The sequence below is a fragment of the Terrapene carolina genome, unplaced genomic scaffold, assembly GCF_002925995.2.
Source record: "Terrapene carolina triunguis isolate 2854851 unplaced genomic scaffold, T_m_triunguis-2.0 Scaffold147, whole genome shotgun sequence".
NCBI lineage: Eukaryota > Metazoa > Chordata > Testudines > Emydidae > Terrapene > Terrapene triunguis.
In genome coordinates, this window is record NW_020664498.1 from 7,181,399 (window position 1) to 7,199,150 (window position 17,752).

The 17,752-nt window shown below is 48.3% G+C and overlaps 1 protein-coding gene across 1 annotated transcript in view; it reads left to right on the forward strand.

The window, feature by feature from the left end:
* The first annotated feature begins 3,303 nt into the window (after positions 1–3,303).
* LOC113406876 (erlin-1-like) overlaps positions 3,304–17,752 on the forward strand; it is a 54,678-nt gene continuing 40,229 nt past the window's right edge. Inside the window, exons 1-2 of the mRNA XM_026653704.2 lie at positions 3,304–3,346; positions 17,384–17,507. Coding sequence (XP_026509489.1) covers positions 17,395–17,507 — 113 coding nt within the window. The 5' untranslated portion in view covers positions 3,304–3,346; positions 17,384–17,394. The remainder of the gene's footprint in view (positions 3,347–17,383; positions 17,508–17,752) is intronic.

The following is a 17,752-nucleotide window of genomic DNA, read 5'->3' on the forward strand; positions in this document are numbered from 1 at the left end:
TCTTTCAGGTGTCCTAGGGGGGTGGAGAGGCTCTCTCTTTCGCCAGCTGAAGACAATGGTGGGGTCTCCCAGGGGTTTAAATAGACTCTCTTGTAGGTGGAGACCCCCTTCTCACTCCTACGCAAAGTCCAGCTCCAAGATGGAATTTAGGAGTCACCTGGGCAAGTCACATGTCCATGCATGACTCACAGTTTTTTCAGGTAGCATCCATTGTTTACATACTACCTTGAATGTCCTCAGGTAGACTTCTTATGTGGATTGGAGCATTCCAAGAGCCATTGTCCTTTAAGTATTTCTTGATTAGGTACTTAATTTCAATATTCCTTTCTCCAGGAACTGACCAAATGCTCTACTAAGGTTATTTAGAAATCAAGCCAGTACACAGCCACCATTCATAACTTCGACTACAAAAATGATACTGCATACAAATAGGATTAATACATTCAGTAGATCATAACCTTAGAGATATGTTACATGGCATATGTAGCATAAAACACATTCTAAGCATATTTCCATAAAGCCTTATGGGAGGTACCGTCACAACTTCTATTGTCATTTTGCAGTTTTTGTTGTAGCTGTGTTGGTCCCAGGATACTAGAGAAACAAGGTGGGTGAGGTAGTATCTTTTTTTAGACCAACTTTGGTTGGTGAAAAAGACACAAGCTTTTAAGCTTACACTGAGCTCTTCTTCAGGTCAGATGTGAAGAACTCTAGGTAAGCTCAAAAGTTTCTCTTTCAGCAACAGAAGTTAGTCTTCCCGTTTTTCTAGAATGGAAAAAAATCTCAGGAGTCCCATCAGGCCAAAGAGGGAAATGCCCTAAGCCATAATGCAGCAAATCCAAATGATGATCATCCTGCTTGCAGCTTTTTGAACAGCTCTGTGTTTTTAAAGAAGAAAATGTCATACACTTTTGCTGATTAGCCCACATTGGTATCTGTGAACTGTCACTTGTGAGCCACCAGTGCTTGAATAAGCATAGAAAAGTAGCCCTTTCTGGTGATGTGCTTTGTGGCAAGGTGGCCTGTTGCCAAAAGAGGAATATGCATGCTGTGTATGGCCCCACTTCAGTTTGGGTAGTCCATTACTGGAAATCTATTCACTATGTTCTGCATATTGCCAACAGTCACAGTCCTGGGTCGCAGATAACTGGCCCTACACACTTGCATGATGGTAGCCCCTCCTCCCCCTGTGGATTTTTCCAACTCTAAAATGATTTCCACTGATCAGTAGCAGTCTGGGGTTGCAAGCTTCTAGAGTGCGATTGCTACTCATTTCTCTACTGTCAATAGAGTTCTCATTCTGGTGTCCATTTACTGGAGGGCTGGGGTGAGCTTAACATGCATCCAGGAATGTGGCTTTTCACATCCGAAAGTTCTGTAGCCACTGCTCATTGTCCCAAACCTGCACTAGAATGTGATCCTACCAGTCACGTCTCATTTCTTAGGCCCAGAAGAGGCACTCTGGTGTATGCAACTGCTCCGTGAATGCCACCAACAGCCTTGAATTGTTTTTCACTGTCTTTCAGCAAACTGTCCTAGAAGTAATTGTCGTATCCCCAGTTATTGTAGAGTACTTAGTGGAGGTCTGTAACTATAGGAGAATCAGGAGTCCTGTATCTGCAATGTTCGTGAGAACAGTGCAGAGTTCTGCAGGCTCTATACTTCTGTCAGAGAGGGCAGACAGTGAAAATGGTCATAATTGAGATACCTTCTGTTGTTCTTTAGGGTGCATTGGCCTGTCCCTTTCATTCCACACCTACCCTCACCTACGACACACCTTCCTTCCTCTCCTTTATTTTTGTTTACTCTCCCCCCCCCCCTCCTATTTGTAACTTCAGGTCTAAATTCTAGATGGTCAATTCTTCAAGCCAGAATCCAGTATATTTTGGAGGAGAGAGTCATCACTGCCTGGTTTTTAAATGCTTGCTTGTGCCATAGGTGGGAGATCATGCTATTGGCACTTGGAAACTAAGTGTATTTTACATTTTTATCCTGTTTGTAAGGAAATGTAAACATTACTGTTGTAGTCATTTTCAGCTTTTTCTTGGCCTAGTTTGTGCTGCCTGGGTGGCACAAAACACTTCACAGCTACCCTCACAAAGCCGCTTAGAGATTCCCCTGCTATAGAAGTTTTACTTTGTAGCCAGCTCTCTGCCAGAGGGGATGGGGCTGGAGGATCACTCCCACCACCCCACTTTAGCTGGTGGCTGTAGCTGAAGTAACTCGCTGTTGTAAAAGGAGCAGCCCTTCTGTTCCACAAATTAACAATGGGGACCAAAGATGTGGGAGAGCATTGGCTTTTCAGGTGTCACCCTACTTTTAAACAATGTTACAGAAGAATGACACAGTGACATTACCCAGCCCTGCCCCCAGCACTAAACCTCAGCGCCACTGACCCACTGAGTATTGCCCCTACCGAGTTACCCTTGCTAGCCCCAACCCTGAGCATCACCCCCATTGTGACACCTCTGCCCCCAGCATTGATCCTCATCTCAGGGAGATTGCCCAGCCCCACCTATACAGTTCAGTGCATAGTCCAACAGTATGACATTGCTGTGTAACACCCCCCCCCCCCGGCTCCCCCTCCCCCCCCCCCCCCCCAGCTGCCCAGCCCTGACCCCAGCAATGAGTGCTACCTGGTGTGACGCTACCCAGCTCTGATCCCAGCACTGCCCCATGCCACCCCAGCATTGAGCTTTGCCCCCAACCACTGAGCCCTACTCATCACTGTGACATTCACCAGTCCCAATCCTTAACACTGAGCAACACCCCCAATGTGATGCCTCTGCCCCCAGCACTAATCCTCATCCCAGCCCCGCCCACCCAGCACAGTGCATCGCCCTCACGGTGTGGTGTCCCCAGCCTTGCACCTTCTCCCTATGCAGCACTGCCCAGCTTGCCCACTCGCATTGAACATTGCCCCTAGTGAGTGTGACACTGCCAAGCCCCATCCCCCAGCACTGACCCTTGTCCCACAGTGTGACACGGCCCAGCCCTGCACTGAGCCCGCCCCGTATTGTGGCACTGCCCGGCCCCCAGTATTGAGCCCCGCCCCCCAACCCCAGCATTGAGCGCTGCCCCCACCCCCCAGCGCTGCCCCTTATCCCACAGTGTGACACGGCCCAGCCCCTCCCCCAGCACTGAGCCCCGCCCCCGCGTCGGATTCGGTAGGGGGGCTCCTGGTACTACGCGGATCCGTGACGACAAGTATTTTGTCCTCGCTGCCTTACCGTACCTGAGCCCTTCTGTTCGGTGGTTGGCTGGTAGGAGGTGGAAGCGAGCGGCGTTAGCTGCGCATGCGTGGGAGCGACGTGTCCGGTGGCTCGTGAGGGGCGGCGCTGAGTAGGTACGGGGGGCGGGAGGCAGAGAGACCCCCTCAGGCCACATGCCTGGCCTGGGGAGCGCGCTGTCCCCGCGGCTCGCTACGGGCCCGGGCTGCTGCTGGGGAGGTGGCAGAGCCCCCCACCGCATGCCTGGCCGGGCAGCCGCTACTCCGGGGCGGGGCCGGGGGCTCCTCGCTGCGGCCCGGAGCGTTCCCGGCGGGCCTCCGGCGGGCCTCTGGCGAGCCCCTGGCTGGGCCTGCTGGGACACGGCTCCGGAGGAGCGAGGGGCCTGCTGCGCTGGGGAAGGGCCGCTCGGCAGCAGCCTGCTCCTGGGCTGGTGTTGAAAGCGGCAGGACCGTTTCTTTCCGCTTCAGAAAGCGAGCCCGAGGCGGAGCGGGCCGGTGTCAGGCGGGCGCTATAACGTGCTGCTGCCTCACCCGTTAGTGCTGAGGGCACGTAACGCTGCGCTGAGACCCCCGCGGCTGGCTGGGGCTGGACCCCGGGCCCAAGGACCCTGCGAGCGGGGAGCCTCCGAGCATGGGCACCGCAATAAAACAGCTGCTTAGCTTGAGGTCCTCGAGCCGGAGTCAGCTGGCACGGGCCAGCCGCGGGTGTCTAATCTCAGTGTAGACATGTCCTAAGAGCCCACGTAGAACAGACCCAAACAGTAGGTAAAGCAGCTCTTCCTTACAGGGCCTGGTGCATGTTTTCAGGAGAGGCTGGGTGATGTGAGGTAAATGGATGAATGTTCACGTTGCATTGCAGGATGTACAAGAGCAGTACTTGATGTTCTCCAGAGTTTTAGTAGGTTGTGTGGAGAAACTCCCAGACTCTGATTTGCAGCAGGTGGGGTGACTAAAGCAGCCATCCAGACTCCTGGCTGCTGAGGTCTGTGTTTAGGAAGTGCATCTGAGTTTATTCTCGCTGGGGCATTTTTAATCATGATGAAGAGTATGGTGGTGTGTGCTGTGTGAAAAAGTGTGAGCATATTAATAGTAAGAGCTCTTTAATCTCCCACAAGCTGAAGCTGAAATGTCCTAGGGGACATGTTCTGGTATGGCTGTCTATTGGTGCTTGCTGAGACAGGCAATCATTACACCAGTTTCTTGATAGCCTCATTTGTCAGCTGTGGGTTTCTTAGGCTGACTCTTGTGAACACAGACACATTCTATCCTAAGCTGCTGTGGTTTTGGGCTCTCTTCCCCTGTGAATAATTTCACTGCTGCCTACAGTTCTGAGCAGCCACAGGGAGACTTACCCAGAAACTTGATAACTTTATTCTGCGGCTGCTTAGCAAAATTCTGAGCAGCAGCTGCAGAAGTCCTAATGCTGTCTTGTCTGCAGATACAGGAAGACAAGACTGTGCATTAGTTACACCTGAGTCTTTGCAATCTCAGCCAGTAGAAATGTCACTCTTTCAAACAAAGGAAAAGCATAGGTTCTGCAAAAATAGAGGACTAGCTTCTCCCCTTCCCACCCTAAACACTCAGAAGTGGGAAGCTTTTGGTTCTCTGCCATTCCTCTAGCGGCCCTTTGGTCTCTACCACTCTTCTGATTTGCACCAAGCTAGTCATCACAGCTAGTCAGATTTGCACCAAGCTAGTCAGTCAGGAAAGGACTAGCTTGTCCCAGATTGTTCTAGGACAGGGATCTCAAACTCAAATCACCATGAGGGCCACAGGAGGACTAGTACATTGGCCTGAGGGCCGCATCACTGAAACCTTTTCATACAATGATACAAAAGTATAGTCAAAAATGAAGAGTAATATAGTATACTATTAGAAGTCAGTGTATTAACTTTTTAAAAACTGTAATGCGAAGAGGGGTTTTAATAAAATATAAACACCTATAACTATTCCTTATGTGGTCAGTAACACTGATGATGATCTACACCAGAGGTGGGCAAACTACCAGCCACATTAACCCCCTGGGACTCTCCTGCCTGGCCCCTGAGATCCTGGCCTGGGAGGCTAGCCCCCGGCCCCTCCCCTGCTGTTCCCCCTCCCCTACAGCCTCAGCTCACTGCAGCGCTGGTGCAACACTCTGGGCGGTGGGGCTGCGAGCTCCTGGGGCAGCGCAGCTGCAGAGCTGCAGCCTGACCTGGTGCTCTGTGCTGCGTGGTGGTGTGGCTGCCTGTCCTGGTGCTCTGGGCGGCGCAGCTGTAGTGCTGCCAGCCCCCTGTGCTCCAGGCAACGCGGTAAGGGAGCAGGGTAGTTAGGGGTGGTGGTTGGGGGCGGAGGTGTGGATAGGGAGTGGGGCAGTCAGAGGGCGGGGAACATGGGATCAGGGGTCCCGGAGGGGCAGTCAGGATGGGGCAGTGGGGGGCAGGCAGGGAGAAGGGGTGGTTGGATGGGGCAGAGGTCCCGGGGGGGACAGTCAGGAATGAGAGGAAGGGTTGGATGGGGCAGTCAGGGGCAGGGGTTCCAGGTGCAGTCAGGGAGAAGGGGTGGCTGGATGGGGCAGAGGTCCCGGGGGGGCAGTCAGGAATGAGAGGAGGGGTTGGATGGGGCTGCGGGGGACGGTTGGGGGCAGGAGGGCGAGAAGCGGGAGGGGGCTGGGCCACACCTGACTGTTTGGGGAGGCACAGCTCTCCATACAATTTTGGAAACCCGATGTGGCCCCCCTCAGGCAAAAAAGTTTTCCTGCCCCTGATCTACACTAAGAGTCTATCAACATAGATGTAATGGCAGGAACTTTTTAAAGTAACTATTCATACAAAATACGTTGCCACTTTTAACAAACATTCTTCCCCAGTAGACTAAGCAAGACATCAAAGAGCTGAGGCTGTACTTTCTGATCAAAGTCCTGCTCCCTACCCCAAGTAAACAAGGCTGTATCTCAGCCACTTTTGTGCCTGTTTGAGGGAAGGGCAGATTGTGTCTAGAATATTTTTTTACGATGGGAAAAAGTCTTAACAGTCCCATAACTCAGGAGCTCAAGGGAGTTTTCTCTAAGTATTAAAATCCTGTTTTGGGTAGAGATGACACATGACAAATTTCACTCCCAAATGTGGAAGTTTGGGATAGCCTAGTGTGTGAGTTCTCACCTTTTGTGCATACCCCAGTTTGTCAGTAGTTGGGTTAAGGCAGGAACTCCCTTTGCAAGATGCTTTTCCATAAGTAGCCAGTCCAAGGGTTCTTGCATCTTCCTCTGAAATACCTGAACTGGCTTCTCTTGGAGGTAAGATACCAGACTACAAGTCATACTCCTGGGGGAATTCTGCACCAAAAAATTAAAGATTCTGCACAAAATATTTTAAAACTGCAAAATTCTGCAAATTTTATTTGTCAAAATAACACTATATAATCACACCAGTTCCAATTATTTTGGTAATTTATTTCAAAATACCTGTCAGCAAGTATGTCTGCAACTCTCTACTCCTGGGGGAATTTTTTGTCGGTATTGTTAAAGAAACCCTTATGACGGGTGGGCAAACTATGGCCCTTGGGCCACATCCGGCCCATCAGACCATTTAATCTGGCCCTCAGCTCCCACCGGGGAGCGGGGTTGGGGGCTTGCCCCGCTCCATGTAGCTTCCAGGAAGCAGTCAGCATGATCCCCCTCCGGCTCCTATGTAGTACGTGGAGGCGTGGCCAGGCGGCTCTGCACGCTGCCCCATCTTCAGATGCTGCCCCTGCAGCTCCTATTTGCCATGGTTCCCGACCAGTGGGAGCTGCAGGGGCAGTGCCTGCGGATGGAACAGCACGCAGATCCGCCTGGCTGCGCCATGGAGCCAGAAGGGGGACATGGTTCCGGGAGCTGCTTGCTGTAGGCACCACCTGGAGCCTGCACCCCTGAGCCCGCCCCGCACCCCAGTCCCCTGCCACAGCCCTGATCCCCCTCCTGCCCTCTGAACACATTGGTCCTAACCCGGAGCACCCTCCTGCACCCCAAGCCCCTCATCCCTGGCCCCATCCTGGAGCCTTCACACCCCTCAGAGCCCAGCTGTGGGGCCTTCCCCAGCCCAGACACACTCATCTCCTACCCAGGGATCCATAGATTCATATTCATAGATTCATAGATTCTAGGACTGGAAGGGACCTCGAGAGGTCATCGAGTCCAGTCCCCTGCCCACATGGCAGGACCAAATACTGTCTAGACCATCCCTGATAGACATTTATCTAACCTACTCTTAAATATCTCCAGAGATGGAGATTCCACAACCTCCCTAGGCAATTTATTCCAGTGTTTAACCACCCTGACAGTTAGGAACTTTTTCCTAATGTCCAACCTAGACCTCCCTTGCTGCAGTTTAAGCCCATTGCTTCTTGTTCTATCCTCAGAGGCTAAGGTGAACAAGTTTTCTCCCTCCTCCTCATGACACCCTTTTAGATACCTGAAAACTGCTATCATGTCCCCTCTCAGTCTTCTCTTTTCCAAACTAAACAAACCCAATTCTTTCAGCCTTGCTTCATAGGTCATGTTCTCAAGACCTTTAATCATTCTTGTTGCTCTTCTCTGGACCCTTTCCAATTTCTCCACATCTTTCTTGAAATGCGGTGCCCAGAACTGGACACAATACTCCAGCTGAGGCCTAACCAGAGCAGAGTAGAGCGGAAGAATGACTTCTCGTGTCTTGCTCACAACACACCTGTTAATACATCCCAGAATCACGTTTGCTTTTTTTGCAACAGCATCACACTGTTGACTCATATTTAGCTTGTGGTCCACTATAACCCCTAGATCCCTTTCTGCCGTACTCCTTCCTAGACAGTCTCTTCCCATTCTGTATGTGTGAAACTGATTTTTTCTTCCTAAGTGGAGCACTTTGCATTTGTCTTTGTTAAACTTCATCCTGTTTAACTCAGACCATTTCTCCAATTTGTCCAGATCATTTTGAATTATGACCCTGTCCTCCAAAGCAGTTGCAATCCCTCCCAGTTTGGTATCATCCACAAACTTAATAATCGTACTTTCTATACCAATATCTAAGTCGTTAATGAAGATATTGAACAGAGCCGGTCCCAAAACAGACCCCTGCGGAACCCCACTCGTTATGCCTTTCCAGCAGGATTGGGAACCATTAATAACAACTCTCTGAGTACGGTTATCCAGCCAGTTATGCACCCACCTTATAGTAGCCCCATCTAAATTGTATTTGCCTAGTTTGTCGATAAGAGGAGGAGGAGAAACAGCCTGATACTGGGTCCTGGGCTTGCACAGAGTTTCCTGTGTGCCACCACCTCCTTTCTTCAGGGCATGCTGGGAACTGCAGCTGCTGGGAACCCTCCAGTCCACTCCACCTTCCCCCAGCCTTGTCTTCTATTTGTAAGCTGGGCTCTGCCGGGTCCAGCGGCCCCTGATGGCAGCCAACATCTCTGCAGCCCGTTTCTGTGGGGAAAAAAAGAAATTCTACACACACAACATTAATTTCTGCAAAATTCTGCCTTGCGCAGTGGTGCAGAATTCCCCCAGGAGTAAAGTCAGATCCAGTATGAAAATTGCTATGTTCCTAAAAAAAAATGTGCAATCTTAAATTTGCTGGGTGAAGAAGGAGGGGGGGGGGGAGTGTTAACCCTTTTTTAGCTGTTTAGAAGTGTTTAATTGCAAATTTTGGGTCTTTGCTATCCATTTTTATCTGGAGAGCCAGTAGGGTTGTGGTACTGTGTGAAGGAAGCAATTCCTGAGTCAACCGAGAGGAAAGGGTTTTTAGTCAGTTTATCTAAAATTGTAATTAAACTCACATTTAACTGAAATGTCTGACAAACAGTTGAGAAGGAAGATATCTGAAGATCTGCCTTTTCTGCTTAGGGCGGAGAACTCTTTTTCCAGTTCTTTGTTTGGCTCTTTAAGGAGACACCTTCATCAAAAGCAGAAAGTGAAACCTTGTGATTTCTAAAGGTAAAACAAGCACTGCATCTGCCTTTTGAGGGGAGAGAAGAAAATATATGTACAGTATAAAGAAGCAAAAAAGGCATAAATTAGGTGACTTACATTTTTTGCAGATCACCTTAAATTATAGGTTTGACTGAGTGTCTGCAGTAGCAAAATAAGAACAGCTTGCTGAGGACAGCTGTACACTCTTTCTACATTCAAAGGCTTTTACTTAGCTGTTTACAGGTTTCAGAAGTTGCAGTAAAATTAATGGCCAAGTTCATTTAATGAAGAGGCCAAGATACTTGACAAACCAATTAAGTACTGAACCCTTGATTCTTCTGTCACTTTGCCACTGTAACTTCCAGTTCCCTGGAGAATTAAAAGGGGTGCTGCGAGGCGCACAAACAGATTTTTATTTAATTTCCTTGTTTGTTACTAATACCATCTTATCTGACAGAATTTGAAAATCATATTCACTGCACATGACTGCTTAGACAATAAAAATGGGCAAGTCGGTTTCTAATCTGTGCCCACACTGCATTTGGCCATGAATCTGCAATGTTCAGGCTACAAATGCTGCAGAACGTGTTGTGTTCCTTTAAAAAAGCTTTTGTGAGAATAGAAGAGGGGAAAGGTTTCCATGGAAACATTTCTGTTGATGGGAGGCCCTTTTTAAACTAGATTTATTTTCAGAACCTAAACCTAAGTTGATTTTTGCAGTGTCATTCTAGGCCCATCTACGCCACAAGTTCAGCTGTATCACATGGAACCACTTAACATACTGTTGTGTCCCCAGTCATGGTTAGAGTATGACTTTGGTGTTGAAACAGGACCTTAAAAGGATACAGTCACCAGTGGTTCCTGTGGCTGAGGTGTTCCTTTAGGTAGCCAGGTGTTTCTGTGGAGGAGTTTTGAAGGCAGGACTCATTGATGTGACTCCTTATTTAAACTGAGCCAGTGCAGGAGCCAGGCTCCAGAGTGATGTCCTTCTGAGTGTTTGTGTTGCTAAGAAGGTGAGCTGCTGCAGTTTGAACCAGCTGGAGCCTTATGTCGGTGAATTCATTTCTAAATACATTGCTGCGGTAATCTAGTTGAAAGGTCACAAATGCTCAGGTCACTTGTGGCTGGGCCTGAGTCTGACAAGCTGAGACAAGCGTAGATGGAAGAGGATCTTTCCGCAGCCAGAGATTTATGATGGGTCCAGGATTGTGTCTATAGACTTAACTATCTGAGGAGAGGTAATATGCTGGTAGCAAGTTCTTTGAAGCATTTTACTCCACCAGTATTGCATCCATCCAAACCAGGTGTAGTTTCATCATCTTCTCTTCATCCGGCACTATGTTTCCTTCAGTATTTGGATAGCTGGGTATTATCCATGTATTTGCTGAGTCCATGAGGCCCTATGATTTTACCTACTGGCTCCGTGCAACCCATCTATCAATAGTATGGATCCCTATGGTACTCCATAAGAGTGGGCTCTGGAGATGAAAGACAGTTTCCCATCATGACTCTTGTGGTTTGGTCTAAAAGGAAGGTTTGGAATGGTTTTTTTTGGTGTGCTGTTGCACGCCTCTGCTGTGTCTCTGAGACAGGACAGCTGCATTCTATGACTGACAGTATACAAGCATGTCCACAGCATCAGCTCTGTCATGCCTTGGCCTGAAGCTTTATTGGGAGAGATCCAGGATATTGGCAGTGGAGTGGGAGGCAGCTCTTTACTCAGAAATGGGAGGTTGGACACTGAGCATTGGGTAATGAGATTGGTTGTGTGGAATAATAGTTTCTTAAGTACTGGTTGCTTTTGGAATCCTTTCTGCGGGACGGTAGAATTTGCTCCCCAGAAAAGATTTGGTTGTCATATGATTTCCTGCAGAGCTTCTGGGACTTCCTTTTGGGCCAGTTTGAGAGGAAGGATATTGTGTTATTGGGCCTGTGTTTTGTGACTGTTTCCTGATACTAATTACTCAAAACTTTAATGTGGATTGAGCACATAGTTAGGGGTCCTAGCTACACAACAAAATGCAGCCATGCTTTAGCCATGTTGTCATTCTTTGATGTGCCTGCCTGTATTTCTAGCACAAATGGGAAGCCACTTTTGTCCTTTTTTTTGTGTGTGTGTGTGTGTGTGTGCAGCTATTTATGCCACTGAAACTCAAGAACCTTGCTCACTTAAATATACTCCAGGGACTATATTAAGCTTTTAATAGATTTTTAATACCAGAAGCGATTCATGATAATCTAGTCTGACTTTCTGAATAATGCAATTCATGGAGCCTAGTGACTCCTGTATCTTAGGCCTTGTCTACACTGGCAAGTTTCTGCACAGCAAAGCAGCTTTCTGCGGTGTAATTCCTGAGGTATACACACTGCCAAGCCACTTAGTGTGCAGAAACTGCGCAGTTGCGGTGCTGTAAAAAAACCACTCCGATGAGAGGCGTACAGCTTTCTGCGCCGGGGCTACAGAGCTGCGGTGCCAGTGTAGACACCCTGGTTGATTACAGCACTGCAATTGGCCTCCAGGAGGTGTCCCACAATGCCTGTTCTTGCCTTTCTGGTCATCAGTTTGAACTCTACTGCCCTGCCTTCAGGTGACCAGCTGTGAGCCCCACCTCTTGAATTCCTTGGAATTTTGAAAGTCCCCTTCCTGTTTGCTTGGTGACACATGCAGTAGTCTCTTGGAGCAATGCCGAGCTTCTGGACCTCATCAGCATTTGGGGAGAGGAGGCTGTCCAGTCCCAGCTGTGCTCCAACTGTAGGAATTATATCGCCTACAGGCAGATTTCACGATGCGTGACAGAAAGGGGCCATGACCGGGACACACTGCAGTGCAGAGTCAAAATGAAGGAGCTGTGGAACCCCTACCACAAGGCGCATGAGGCAAACCGCTGCTCTGGTGCGGCGCTCATGAGCTGCCAATTCTACAAAGAGCTGGACGCAATACTCGGTGGCGACCCCACCTCCACTGCGAAGGCCACAATGGATACTTTGGTGGCTCACGTGCCAGTCGAGAGTGGACCAAGCCAGGAGGAGGAAATCTTGGATGAGGATGCGGAGGGGGACCCAGAGGCAGAGCTTGACTCGGAGGTCAGAGCTGCATGCAGCCAGGAGCTCTTTTGTACCCTGGAGGAGGCTAGCCAGTCACAGCTGTCGGAGCTTGGCGAAGATCAAACAGGAGAGGAGGCCCCTGGTAAGTGGCTTTGATTTTGGGAATTGCTGAAGTGAGTTGTTGGAGGCAGGAGGGTTGCAGAAAGCAGGCTTGTGTCTGTATAATGCACGTACCACCATATGCCTAGTCTGAGCAGCGGAACAGGGTGTTGATTGACACCCTCACTTCACGGGAATCTGCCTCAGAGATCTCCAGGAAACTCTGATGGAGATACTGGGCAATCTGCTGCCGCAGGTTCTTTGGCAAAGTTGGTTTGTTTCTTGCCCCATTAAGGGTAACTTTCCTGTGCCACTCTGCCATCACTGGGGGGGGGGAGCGACCAGTGCTGCACACAGGGCGGAAGCCGCAGTCTTGGAGAAGACCCTCCCTTGATTCCCTGCTCATCCTCAGCAGCGAGATATCTTCTATACTGAACACAGCCTGTGGAAAATGTGGGAACAATAATGATTATAAGGCCCCCACTACAGTGCTGGCTCTCCCCAAGAGCCATCAGCCCAGTGTACAGTATGGTCCTGGAACACTGATTTCATGATGCACTCCGCTGCCAAAAAACAAGAATTGACGGAGTGGCAGGACAGCGAGAAGAGGGACCGAAAGGAGAACGCAGCATGCCAGAACAGAGCTACGGAGTGGCTCTTAAATGTTATGGAGTGCCAAGTGGACATACTCCAGGCACTACTAGCACTGGAAACGGAGCAGCTCCGCACCCGCCCTCCCCTGCAGCCACTGTCACAAAACTCTTTCCCATGTGCCCCCAGACACTGCCAACACACTTTGATGAACCTTCTGGCTCTAGTCTGTACCTGCTGCTTTCCACTCCTGCCCCGTCACAGTCCAGCCTTGCGGACTCCCAGTACCCACTGCACTCCCTCTGCGGTTTAGCTCTGCTGAAATCGGTACCCGCTGCACTGTACTCCAAAGGACAAGGTTGCATGTGATACCCAGACATATAGAAATCTTTAACCATCCTGGGACCCCACCTCCTCCTGGGACCCTCCCTTCCCCCATCCCCCACAGTGCTGATGTGTTTTTTTGTTTGTCTCTCTCCTCTGGTGGTTGTTTTTTAAGAAAATAATTGTTTTGGTTTAAAAGCCATCTTTATTCCATTAATTGAAAGCAAACAGAGCCCTGCAAAGCAACAGGCAATTTTTTTAAACCTTCATAGTGCATCATCTGCACCAGTCACAATCACCTCCTAGCATTACAAGCACTGCACTCCTGAGCATAGCAACAAATATTAGTGGCTTTCAGCTTCAGATTGCTGCCTCAAGGCATCCCTGATCCTTATGGCCCCATGCTGCGCCCCTCTAATAGCCCTAGACTCTGGCTGTTCAAATTCAGCCTCCAGGCACTGAGCATCAGCAGTCCAGCCCTGAGTGAAGCTTTCACCCTTCCCTTCACAAATATTATGGAGCGTACAGCACATGGCTGTAAGCATAAGAATTTTATCGGCCAGGTCCAGCCTCCTGTATAGACAATACCAGCAGGCCTTTAAACGGCCAAAAGCACACTCAACAGTCATTCTGCACTTGCTCAGCCTCTTGTTGAACCGCTTCTTGCTGCTGCCAAGGTTCCCCGTGTATGGTTCCATGAGCCACGGCATTAAGGGGTAGACGGGGTCTCCCAGGATCACAATGGGCATTTTGACTTTCCCTACAGTGATCTTCTGGTCCGGGAAGAAAGTCACTGCTTGCAGCTTCCTGAACAGGCCAGTGTTCCGAAAGATGCGTACGTTATGCACCTCAGCCTGTGTTAATGTCTGTGAAACGCCCACGGTGATCCACAAGCACCTGGAGAACCATAGAGAAATACTCCTTCAGATTAATGTATTTGGTGGCTAGATGGTCTGCTACCAGAATTGGAATATGCTTGCCATCTATTGCTCCTCTGCAGTTAGGGAAACCCATTTGTGCAAAGCCATCCACAATGTCATGCACGTTGCCCAGAGTTACGGTCTGTCGGAGCAGGATGAGATTAATGGCCCTGCACACTTCTGTCCAACAGTCGACTTTCCCACTCCGAACTGGTTAGCGACCGATTGGTAGCAGTCTGGAGTAGCCAGCTTCCACAGTGCAATTGTCATGTGCTTCTCCAACGACAGGGGAGCTCTCATTCTCATGTCCTTGCGCCACAGGGTTGGGGCGAGCTCATCTCACAGTCCCATGAGTGTGGCTTTCATCTTGCAAAAGTTCTGCAGCCACTGCTCGTCATCCCAGATGTGCATGATGATATGATCCCGAGCTCAAAAGCAGCATTCCACTGTGGTCAGCACCTCCATGAATGCCACAAGCAATCTCGTGTCGTAGCTACTATGCGTGGCGAGATCAATGTCGAACTCTTCTTGCCTTTATAGTTTAAGGAATAACTCCACTGCCACTCGTGACGTGTTAATGAGAGCGAGAAGCGTATTAGTCAACAGTGCGGGATCCATTCATGCAACCCGAAGGGGCAGAGTGTGCAGTACACAAACCGTTGAAAGATGGTGCCAAATACGGACGGAAGCACAGGGATTGCTGGGATGCAAAGCAGTGTGTCACCGGGCATTGGGACAGGACCAGGATACCCCGCGACCCCCTCCACCTTCCCACAACTCTTAGCGGCAGAAGAGGAAGAGATGCTCTGTGGGATAGCTGCCCAGAGTGCACCATTCTGAATACTGCTGCAAGTGCCGCAAGTGTGAACACGCTATTACGCACACAACAATGGTTTTCTTTCAGCACTCTCTGAGCGGCGATGTAACTCCGGTAGCATAGACATACCCTAAGACAACAACTTGTATTTGAACTATAACATATCTTCTAGAAATACTCCCAGCCTTGATTAATATTCGTCAAGCAATGGAGAACCCAGCACACTCCTTGGTAACATTTTTCATTTGTTAATTACACGAATTGTTAAACATTTGTGCCTTTTTTCCAGGTTTTCTGACCTAAACTTAGTCATTGGCTCTTGTTTTTCCCTTGTGTGCTAGTTTAAATAGCCCTCCACTATCAGCTGCCTGTATAGGTAAGTATAGACTGTGATTAAACTTCTTTTTGATACGATAAATAGATTGAGCTCCTTTAGTCTCTCACTCTCAGGCAGATATTTCAGACACAAAGCATTCTTGTGGCTCTTCTCTGAAATCTCCAGTTTGCCAGCATCTTTCTTGAAATGTGGCATCAGAACTGTAAAAGTCTCACCAATGCTGCATACAGAAGTAGTATCATCGCCCTACTCCGACTTGCTGTACCCCAATTTATACAGCCACGAATTGCATTTGCTGCCTTAGAGCACTGCACTGGGAGCTCATGCTCAGCTGCTTATTTGCCATGACCACAAGATCCCTTTCAGAATCCTGCCTTCCAGAATAAAGTCTTCATCCTGTACTGTAATCTACAGGCTCAGTTCCTAGATGTATGAAGTGTTGAAATACATATGGTATGATTGTACCAAGTTATCTATATTGCCCTGTATAAGTGCTTTATCCTTGTAATTACCACCTGTCAATTTGTCATTTGCAAAGGTCGTCAGTAATGGTTTCATATGTCCTTCCAGATCATTGATAAAGATATTGAATAATGTTGGGGCAAGAACTGATCCCAGTGGAATGTCAATAGAAACGCTGTTCCTGGACAATGATTCCCCATTAATGATACCTTTTTGCGATCTATTAGTTACCCGCTTTTTAATCCATCTAATCCACTTTTAAGCGGAATGTAATGCAGTTTTAAATCAAATGGTTTCAGAAGACAAAAGTGTATTATGTAGATAGTTATTACTTTCATCAATCAAACTTGTAATGTTGATTAGAATTAATTATATTTCCTTCCTTCAGTTCTTTGATAGTCCTGTATTTCTGGCTAACTGGCTTGTAATTCCTATTTTATCTTAACTACTCTTAAGCCTTGGCGCAGCAGTGGTTTTCTTGCAGGTCTCTGGAACTTCCCCAGTATTCCAAGATTATTAAAATTTAACATTAGTGGTCTGTTACTGTAATGATAGTGAGTGTTGGGCAGGAGAGAAGAAGAGGTTGAAGAATGGCATGGAGACAGGAGAGTTCTGAGCTGGCACTGTCTAGCTCTGCAGTACGTGCACCACGTGTGGTACATGGGTTGTGATCAGCTGGTGTGTGGGTTGATTAAAAAGAGACTTCAGTCTTTATTCTGAGCTCAGTAACGTACAGAATTGCTTAAAGAACATGTGAGAAGCTCCACATGTATATTTAAGATGAGTTAATTTTAAGTTGCTAAGGAAAGCAGAAGGAAATTCAGAGACAAGAACAGAGAATTAATCTACCCTGATCATAATTGACTGCGTGAATTGTGCAGCAGTACTGACAATGTTGCTTTTGAAGTGAGAGCATACAGGGGCACTCCCCTTTAATTTCTGTTCAGGGATGGAGAAAATAATGTCTCCATTGCCCACCCCCTCAAAGAACAAGGGGAAAAACCCCCAAAATCTTGTGACTGGCTAGAGGAGCAGCACTGAAAATACTCCTCCTTCTCCTTTCTAGCTGCTGACCTGAGTGGCTGAAAAGAGGAGGCAGCTGCAGAGCAGCCTTCTGCCATTTGGTGCTGCTGTGTCCTAGGATGCAGATTACAAATATGTGTTGCAGTTGCTCTTGAATTTTAGATGTAGTACACAAGGTCTTAAAACATGGAAACAATTGATTTAGCTGGATGGTGCTAAGAAAACTCGTGCCTCTGAGTTGAGACACCTTAATACAACTGAGTGGGCAAAGCTCTTGTAGGTGGGTCTGTGGAGTACTGGTGAGCCACATGGTACTAGCTCCTTCTCTTCATTTCCAGCTGACAAACCACATCAAATGAAGTTTAAAATATATACAGTACTCTCCTAATATCGTCCATGTAAGTATAGTATTGTCGTGCAATTATGAGCAGGAATGGAAATGGTCTGTGATCGAGAATGGTAGAGGTGTGTCTGAAATGTTCTCTGTGAAGTTGTGGTCTGCATTATAAAAAGGTTTGGGAGCATCTGCTATTAAGAAAAATCCATAGACGAGAGAGGGATTAGGGAATCCTTTTCATTCACTGACCGCAACATTGGTGGATGACCATGTGTTTTGTTCCCACAGATGACGTTAGTATGACTATGGCCCAGCCTGGGGCGGTAGTGGCAGCTGCTGCGGGAGTCCTAGTTCTTCTCCTCTACTCCTCCATTCATAAAGTTGATGAGGGCCACCTGGCAGTGTATTACAGGTACTATTCCAATGAGTACATCCAAGGTTCTCAACATTCTGGGTTTAATTCTCTCCATTACGGTTCATCCAAGGAAGGTCTTATGTAAGAGATTGCCCTGCTCCATGTTCTGTGCCTGGGCCTCATCTCAGGATGGGCAGGAGGGCTATTATTGCTGACTAAAGAGGTAAAAAAATTGACAACCTAATAATCATGAGATATTAAAAAAATGATTTCTAGTCTGTCTGGATTTTGAACTCCCCTGT